This window comes from Tupaia chinensis, unplaced genomic scaffold (assembly GCF_000334495.1).
Source record: "Tupaia chinensis unplaced genomic scaffold, TupChi_1.0 Scaffold000354_1, whole genome shotgun sequence".
Taxonomy (NCBI): Eukaryota; Metazoa; Chordata; class Mammalia; order Scandentia; family Tupaiidae; genus Tupaia; species Tupaia belangeri.
The window spans coordinates 1,175,178-1,184,905 of NW_006159849.1; the positions used below are offsets into that span (position 1 = coordinate 1,175,178).

At 38.6% G+C, this 9,728-nt stretch overlaps 1 protein-coding gene across 3 annotated transcripts in view; it reads left to right on the forward strand.

Annotated features, from left to right (window-relative positions):
* Positions 1 to 9,728, forward strand: part of SPATA6L (spermatogenesis associated 6 like) — a 100,896-nt gene that overhangs the window by 23,297 nt on the left and 67,871 nt on the right. For all 3 annotated transcript variants that reach the window (XM_014589324.2, XM_006152425.3, XM_006152426.3), the window contains one exon: positions 8,005 to 8,053. In XM_014589324.2, the coding sequence (XP_014444810.1) occupies positions 8,005 to 8,053 (49 nt within the window). The remainder of the gene's footprint in view (positions 1 to 8,004; positions 8,054 to 9,728) is intronic.

Below are 9,728 nucleotides of genomic sequence, written 5' to 3' on the forward strand. Positions count from 1 at the left end.
GCAAGTTTTCTTGCAGGATTTCATGGAATAGATGATCAATGTTCTTATGAGTCTCTTTGCCTTCTGGAATGCCAGTTATCTGGATATTTGGATGTTTGATGATATCTAGTACTTCTCATATATTATTCTCATTTTTGGGGGCATTTTTCTCAGTCTTCTTGGTGGATTTTTCTAGGCCAGCAATTTTCTCTTCTATGTCTGAGATTCTAATTTCTTTATGATCCAGTCTGCTTTTAATACTTTCAAGGGAGATTTTGACTTCCTGTATTATAGCCTTCATCTCTAACAGTTCTGTTTGATTCTTTTTTAAAGTGTGTAATTCCTCTTTCAGATCTTGTAAGAATTTCCTCATCTCCTGGAACTCGTCAGCTTCTTTCTCCTTTCTCTTCTGCAATTCATTGTCTCTCTTCTCTTCCATCTCTGTTAGCTTTGCCATTATGAATGTTCTAAATTCTTTATCAGATATTTCTGTGATTTCCATTGAACTGCTTGTGGTTGAAGAGAAGTTATTCTTTTCCCTTGGAGGAGAGGTATTGTCTTGCTTCTCCATATTTCTTATGGTCCTGTGGTGATTTCCAGTCATCTGATGGATGGTGTGTTTCTTCCTAATTGTTGAAGTTCAATCTGAATATTTAGGAGCAAGCAGAAAGAGTTGATCTGGAATCTCTTTGCCGTTGTGTTGTGATCGCTTTGTGCAGCAGATTCAGTCGGTATTGAGGAATATGTTAACCCTAATAGTATTTGAATGTTTAGCTACAGTGCCCTTAAATCCATCTAGAAACATAGTACATGGATATTGAGGAGTGGAGAGATGAGAAAAAAGAAAATGAAAAAGAGAGAGAGAAACAACAACAAAGAAACAGGAAAAAAAAGAAGGAAAAACACTAAAAAAATTATTATTGTTTTTCTTTAAAAGATAAAAAGCACAAAATAGAAAACTGCACAGTGCGCTTGTGTGCCGCACGAAATAACTAGTTCGCAGGAGCCATGAGGAATCTTCTGGAGGCCTGCCTCTTGCCTTTCCTGCCTGGCTGGAAGGACTTAAGTCCTTAAGCTGCTGGGTCCTAGACTCAAATTGCTCATTCAGTCATGTGGGATCCAGGCGCCTCAACTGCCACATCAGTGGTTGGCCCTAGAATCATTGTTTTGCCCTTCAGTTTTTGCTGTCGGGTACCTGCATTCACCAGAGAAACAAGAGGAGAGGAAAAAACTGAGAAATCACCCCCCCCCCACCCCCAGGATGAATGGCCATACTACAATCTCTTCTCCAGTCTCCTCTCGGGATTGTTTTTTTGTTTTTTTTTGTTTTTTTAAAGAAGCTTCTTTGCTCTAGGGCATGTGTGCTCACTAGAGAAACAGAGACAGAAAAATCACCCCTAGGGAGGATGACCATACCACAATCCTTTCTTCTCTATTCTCTTCTTGGGATCTTGGGCATGCACACACATGCACCTGGCATGAGTTTTTTAAGCTGCTGGGTCCAAGACTTGTGCTGCGGTCAACTATGTGGGAGTCCAACAAGGTAACCATTATGCCATCTGCTGGTCCCTTCTCATGGAATTTTGAGCAAGCATGCACACACACCTAGTATAATTTTCAAGTTACCGGGTCTGAAGTCAAACTGTGCAGCCAGCTGTGTGGGATCCAGTGCCTTAATCTCCACAGCACCTGCTGATCCTAGAATCAGTTTTAAACTTAAGTGAGTCTAATACTTTTGCCCCAAACAATGTCATGGAAGTGGACCTTTTGAGAAGAGGGAAGACTCTAGGGTACAGTGTATCACTTTCAAAGGTCTGGAAGACAGTATCCATAAGTGACCTGTTTCAGTTTCTGAAGGACTAAGGTTGTATATAACACTTTTGTAAATCATAGTCTATTACTTTAAATAAAGAGTGTATTAAACTGGTTGGATAAAAGAGGAATGGGCCAGCTGGTAGTGTGGTGGTTAAGGGCTGGGTCCTGTATGACCCACTGTTAGGTGTGAATCCCACATCTGGTGGTTTGAAAAAATGCACCTGGTGCATGTATATGATTCTACTACCGTGGTCCTACTACCATAAACTGAGTAGCCCAAAATCCCAAGAGGAGAATGAAGAAGAAGGATTGTGACATGCCCAGCCCTTGTGTGGGGGTGCTTTCTCACTTTCTGTCTCTTTCTCTCTCTGGAAAGTACACATGCTCTATAGAAAATTTAAAAAAGAAAGTGGAAAAAAGAGAAATAAATATGATTAACTTAAAATATATAATTTTATTTTAAAATAAAAGAAAATATATTTTATTTCTTAAAATAAAAGAAACCACTTCTCTTAGATGTTGGAAGCTGTAGATGATGGTAGATGTTCAGTCTCTCCCACCCCCCAATTTTTTTTTTCTTTGTTCTTTTTTTTCTCATAGTTTGAGGACATGTGTGCTTTCCAGAGAGTGACAGAGACAGGGAGAAAGAAAGAGAAAGTAGCCCCAGTGGTGGCGAATGGGGGGGAGGGTTATGCTACAATTTTCCCTCTCTTCCATTTCTTCATCTTGTTGGGATTTTGGACTCAAAAGCACATGTGCCATTGTGTTTTTCAAGCTGCCTGGGCTGGGATTTGAGCTGCAGTTAGTCATATGGTATCCAGCTCCTCCAACTACTAGGCCATGGGCCAGCCCCAAGACTTTTAAAATTAGTTTTATTAATTTTGAATTTACTCTGTAGAAGACAATTAAAAATCTTTTTATAATAAGTTCAGCAACACAAAATCATAGCATAGAATGATAAAAGAGAGTAGACCTTAGAGTCACATTTTATTTTTTATTATTTTTTTAGAGAGTTTTTGATATAGGACACGTGTGCTTGCCAGAGAGACAGAGACAGAAAGTGAGAAATCACCCCACCCCCACCCCAGGGGAGATGGCCACACCACAATCCCTTCTCTTCCATTCTTCTCTCAGGATTTTGGGCATGCATGCACATGTGTCCAACAAGAGTTTTAAGCTGCTGAGTGTGGGACTTGAATCCTAGTAGACTATGTGGGAATCCAATGATGTAACCATTACGCCATCTGCTGGTCCCTAGAGTCACATTTTAGATGCTACTAACCTGCATTTGAAACCTATACTTATAAGATTAATAGTCATACATACCATATAACCATTTTTTTCATTTTATGAAATGCAATTGAGTAATTACCTTCTTGCATGAGTTGTTTGGGTTCGTAGTCCAGCTTTCTTCCAGTTGCTTCCTGATTTCTTGTATCTATTCCATTCTCTTGCTGCAAATATTTGCAGCAACTAATGAAAACATTTTCTCTTCCTCGGGGCTTTTGTGTAATTCAGAATGGAATAATCTAAAAACTCAGATAAATAAATTACTTATAAAAATGTATGAGTCATTTTACATTGATCATTTACTCCTCCAGATCACATTTGAGAAAATCCTTAGATGTGAGTATGTAAGTTTTCTACCACCACGAACCAAGTGGCGTAAACAATAGAAGCTTATTGTCTCACACTTCTAGAGGCCAGAAGTTGTGAGATCTGAGTTTCAGCTGGGCCATGCTTCATCTGAAGGTACTAGGGAAGCATGTGTTCTAGGCCTCTCTCCTAGCTTCTGATAGTTCCTTGTCTTATGACAGAATAACTCCACTAGTCATATGCTGCATAATGTCATTTTGGTCAATGAGAGGACACATATGTGACAGTGGCCCAATAAGATTGTAATAGAGGGGTCAGCAGGTGGCATGGTAGTTAAGGTGCTTGACTCACACATGGCCGATCATGGTTCGAGTCCCGGAACTGGAGGCTTGCTTTCTCACTCTCCCTCTCTGTCCCTGTTTCTTTCTCTTGTCAGATTAAAAATAATAAATAAAATTTAAAAACAAGATGAAAATAGAGATAAAAAATTCCCATTGCCTAGTTATATCACTGCCTTCCTGATGTCACACATGGCCTTCCCAACTTTGTAGTGCAATGCATTACTCACATACATTGTGGTGATGGTACTGTAATTGAACCTACTGTGCTGCTAGTCATACAAAAGTATAGTACATGGGAACCAGCAGTTAGCGTAATGGCTATGTCGCTGGACTCCCACGTAGTCGACTGCGGTTCGTGTCCTGGACCCAGTGGCTTAAAACTCACGCCGGGCGCGTGTGCGTGCGTGCCCAAGATCCCGAGAGGAGAATGGAGGAGAAGGGATTGCAGCGTGACCATCCCCCCTGGGGGGTGATTTCTCGCTTTCTGTCTCTATGTCTCTCTCTATCTGTCTGGCGAGTGCACGCGCCCTACAGTGAAAATCTCTCAAAAAAAAAAAAGTATAGTACATACAGTTATGTACAGTATGTAATATTTGATGATGAAAAGCTGGTTTATGTATTTATTATACTTTTTATTATTATTTTAGATTATACTCCTTATTTTAAATTATTTATTTATTTAATTTGTTACTATTATTTATTTTTTAATTTGACAGGTGAGACAAAGGGAAAGTGAGAAAGCAATTTGCCAGGTCTGGGACTCGAACTTGTGGTGAGCCATGTGGGAATCCAGCTCCTTAACCACCAGCTGGTCCCTCCTACTTATTTAAAAAGTTTACTGTAAACAGTATGCCTTATTACACTGACAAGAGCCTCAAATATCTCATGATTAATGTGACTCTTGATTGTATAATTTTCTCTTGTGCTTGATTTAATCTTGAGTTGTTTTGTTCATTATGGCCTTTTTTTTTTTCTTTTTCTGGAGAGGTTTTTGCTATAGGGCACGTGTGTTTGCCAGAAAGACAGAAATAGACAGACAGACAGAAAGTGAGAAATCACCCCCTGGAGGGATGGCCGCGCCCCAATCTCCTCTCCTCCATTCTCCTCTTGGGATCTTAGACACGCATGCACACACGCCCGGCATGAGTTTAAGCCACTGGTCTGGGACTCAAACTGCGGTCGACTACATGGGAGTTCAGGGATATAGCAGCAACATAGCCATTATGCCAACTGCTGGTCCCAATTATGGCCTTTAAAGTGGGACAAGGTGTGGAGTGGAAGAATGATACTGATGATCCTGACCCTGTGTAGACCTCAGATAATATGTGTTTATGTCTTAATTTTTAACAAAAAAGTTTTAAAAAGTGAAAAAAATTAAATAAAAAATATAAAAAAGAATATTTTTGTGCAACTGTACAGTGTACTGTAAGCTGAGTGTTATTACAAAAGAGTCAGAAAATTTGAAATAAAAGTTTATAAATTAAAGAAGTTAAAGTAAGTTAAAGTTAATTTATTTTTGAAGAAAGAAAAATACATTGCTATAAATTTAGTGTAGCCTAAGTGTACAGTGTTTATAAAGTCTTCAGTAGTGTACAATAATGTTTTAGACCTTTATATTCACTTAACAAAGCAACTTCTAATCTTACAAACTCAGTTTATGGGGGAACAAGCAGTTACCGTAATGGCTATGTCGCTGGACTCCCACGTAGTCGACCGCAGTTCACGAACCGGACCCGGTGGCTTAAAACTCACGCCAGGCGCATGTGCGTGTGTGCCCAAGACCCCGAGAGGAGAATGGAGGAGAAGGGATTGCGGCGTGACCATCCCCCCTGGGGGGTGATTTCTCGCTTTCTGTCTCTATGTCTCTCTCTGTCTGGCGAGCGCACGCGCCCTATAGCGAAAACCTCTCAAAAAAACCCCAAAAAACCAAAAAAACTCGGTTTAAGGTAAGTGCCCTATGCAAGTATACTATTCTTAATCTTCTATATGGCATTTTTATTATCTTTTTTCCTTTGTTTAGATACACAAATACTTATGTTATCTTTACCGGTGGCCTATGGTATTCAATATAGTAACATGGTTTGTAACCTAAGAGTACCTAGGCTATACCATGTAGCTGAAGTGTGATATGCTATAGTCCTTTAGCCTAGTGGTTTGGAGCTGGATCCCATAGGGCTGACTACATGGTTCAGATCTCAACCCTGGAGGCTTGTAAAACATACTGGGCATGTGTGTGTATGCTCAAGATCTCAAGAGAATAGAGAAAGGGAGAAAGGATTGAAGTGTGACCATTACCCCTTAGGGGATGCTCTCTCCCTTTTTTTCTGTTTTTCTATGAGGAGTACATGCATCCTCTTGCAAATTAAAAAAAATTTTCTTTGTCTTATTTCATATTGCTTGTAAAAGCTCAGTGCCCATACTGTAGCAACAGAGCTCTCTAAAACTCTTCTGGATCTGAGTGCTGGCCCAGTTCATGAATCGTTCTTTGTTCTCAAGTAAACTCTGTTAATTTATTTTGTATAAATTTAAAAATAATTTTTATGTTCAAATCTCCCTCCCTCCCCCTCTTTTTTTTTAAACAGACACCACTCATATTGGGTTAGAAGTTCAACTATTCCATGACCTCATTCTAACTTAACTGATTTTGTCTGCAATGACTGTTGGCAAATTCTGAGATACTGGGGTTAGGACTTCAACATATAATTTTTTGAGAGGGACACAGTTCAACCCATAACAGTGGGTGAATTGAGAGAATGCAATTATTGAAACAATTTAGGTAGAAACAATTACATTTGTTAAATATACACAAGTTGGTAAGTTAGAAATGTAATACAGTGGACAGCCTACATTTTTTTTTTTTAACTTAAAGTAGATCTGACTTTAGACTTCAGAGTAAATTTGAATCATACTCAAGTTTAAATATCATTCGAATCAGAACTTTTTTTTTTGGAGAGGTTTTGCTATAGGGTGCATGCACTCGCCAGAAAGAGAGACAGAAAGCAAGAAATCACGCCCCGGGGGCAATGGCCACGCTACAATCCCTTCTTCTCCATTCTCCTCTTAGGATCTTGGGAACGCATGCACACGTGCCTGGGGTGAGTTTAAGCCACTGGGTCTGGGACTCAAACTGCAGTCACCTACATGGGAGTCCAGCAACATAGCCATTACACCAACTGCTGGTCCCTGAATCAGAACTGTAAAGCCTGAACTCAAACCCTCCAAAGAGGGATTGGATGGAACTCAGTAGACATGCACATGGGCCCTGGGAGACAAATAACAGCGTAATTATATTTACCAGTGGTGTTACAAGTCAGTGTATAATTGATCAGAAAGGGGTAATGAGGAAGAAAAGAGGCAGAAGATGGTGAGCTGGTCTTTGGCAACAGAAACTGCATTTTGAAAAAGTACTTAATTTTGCCTTGGACTGTATTTGGGTCAAAAGTAAATTTATTGTTTCTGAAGGGGTTAGAGAATTTAGGGGGAAGAGTATGGTATGTGTTTCATTTCAGTCTTAACATGGGCCCTTTTAACTCGGGCAAAATATGCAGTTTTGGCCGGGGCTAGACATATCACAATGTTTTCCTTATACTTCATGTTACACGTAAAACTTAAGAGATTTTTTTCCTCGCCTTCTCTTTTTTTTGGATTCTATGGGAGTGTAGCTGTTAGCTGTTAGCTTTTCTTTTGTGAGTAGGTAGAACTTTATCTGTTCTTTTTTAGTAAATTGCTTGTTCCACTTCACATTTTATGAATCTCTGTTGTACGCAAAATGGGTTTCTGGGTATTCAAACAAGACAGAAGTTGATGGGAGATGTGCTTTTAGCAACAAACAGTGGAACTGGGTCAAACTGGTGACATTTTAAGCATGTGGTAGATTTAGCTAACTTAGATTTCCTTGTACTTATTATTGCGTTAATTCTTATTCAAGTATTCTATAGTCATCTGTTGAACTTTTTGTAAAAAAATTTTTATTTAAAAGAATTAGTTAATTATTATTATTATTATTATTATTATTATATATAGAGAAAGTGATAAAGCAAGCTGCCAGGTCCAGGACTCGAACCACGGTCATCCATTTGGGAATCCAGTGCCACTTGCTGGTCCCATCTGTTGTAATTTTAAACATGCAACATGCACCTCTTAAAGGTGATTCTACTGAATCTTAAAATATTATATTGCTCGATTTTACATATGTTAGTTATTTAGAAGATTGGAATCAATAGTTTTACTGTATGTGCCTATTAATCTATTTTCTTTCTTTTTTTTTTTTCAGGTATTTGAAAATGCAATAGATCCTGGAGCTGTAGTAGACCTTTTAGAAAGTATGTACTTAAAAAGAAAAGTCTGTAAAATTTGAATGATGATTTTGATTTTTTTTTACATATAACTTTGAAATATAAATGGAATTTGCTGGATAGTACAATTACGGTGTTTTTAAAACTTTTAAAAATGAAGTGTTTTATATAGTCATAGCATTATATAACCATTACCACAATTAGGTCATTTAATCCAATTAGAACACTTTCATCATTAAGGAAAGAGACTCTATACTCATTAGCAGTCGACTCCCCTTTCCTTTCAACTCTCCTAGCCATGGGAACCACTACTCTTCTGTCTTTACAGATTTGCCTATTCTGGGATATTTTATATAAGTGAGATTATACAGTACATGGTCCTTTGTAACTAACTTCTTTCATTTAACATTTATTTTTAAAGGTCCCTCTGTTATAGTACTTCATTTATTTATTTATTTTTTTTTGAGAGGTTTTTCGCTATAGGGCGCGTGTGCTCGCCAGACAGAGAGAGACATAGGGACAGAAAGCGAGAAATCACCCCCCAGGGGGATGGTCACGCTGCAATCCCTTCTCCTCCATTCTCCTCTCGGGATCTTGGGCACGCACGCACATTCGCCCGGCGTGAGTTTTAAGCCACTGGGTCCGGGACGTGAACCGCGGTCGACTACGTGGGAGTCCAGCGACAGCCATTACGCTAACTGCTGGTTCCCTCATTGTGGTTTTGATTTGCATTTCTATTCTCTTATGATAAGAAATGTTGAGCATGTTTTCATATATTTGTTGGCCATTTGTATGCCTTTTTTGGAGAGTTGTCTGTTCAATTCATTTTCCCATCTTTTAATTGGAATTTTTTTTTTTTTTTGGTATGGGTAAGCTGCTTGAGTTCCTTGTATATTCTGGCTATAAGTCCCTTATCTGAGGTTGAGTTTGCAAATATATTCTCCCACTCTGAGGGTTGTCTTCTCACTCTACTTATTGTTTCTTTTGCTATGTAGGAGTGTCTCAGCCTAATATATAGTCCCATTTGTTCATTTTTGGAACTATTGCCTGTGCTTTTGGGGTCTTCTTTAAGAAGTTTTTGCCTACTCCAAATTTTTCAAGAGTTTTCCCCGTGTTTCACCCCAGTATTTTTATAGTTTGAGATTTTATGTTTAGATCCTAAATCCATTTTGACTTGACTTTTGTTAATGGTGAGAGAGAAGGGTCCAGTTTCATTTTTCTGCAGGTTGATATCCAGTTCTCTCAGCACCATTTGCTGAAGAGATTTTCTTTTTCCCACTGGATTGTCTTGTGACCTTTGTCAATAATAAATGGTCTCTCAACAATGAAGAGCCCAAGTCCCAATGACTTTACTCTGAATTCTACAAAATTTTTAAAGAACTAACCCCAATTCTCCTCAAACTATTTCTAAATATTCAAAAAGAAAGAACCCTCCCAAATTCATTCTATGCAACCTCTATCATCTTAATTCCAAAATCTGACAAGAATATGGCAAAAAGATATAACTTTAAGCCAATATCCCTGATGAATACTGGTGTAAAAATTCTCAATGGGAAGAGAAGACAAGAACATTCTCAGATAAACAAAACCTGAAAGAATTTACCATCACCAGACCAGTTCTCCAAGAAGTTCTGAAGAGAGTGCTATATCAGGAAAACTAAAGTCACATACACAGAAATAAGAGTTAAGGGACCAGCAGTTA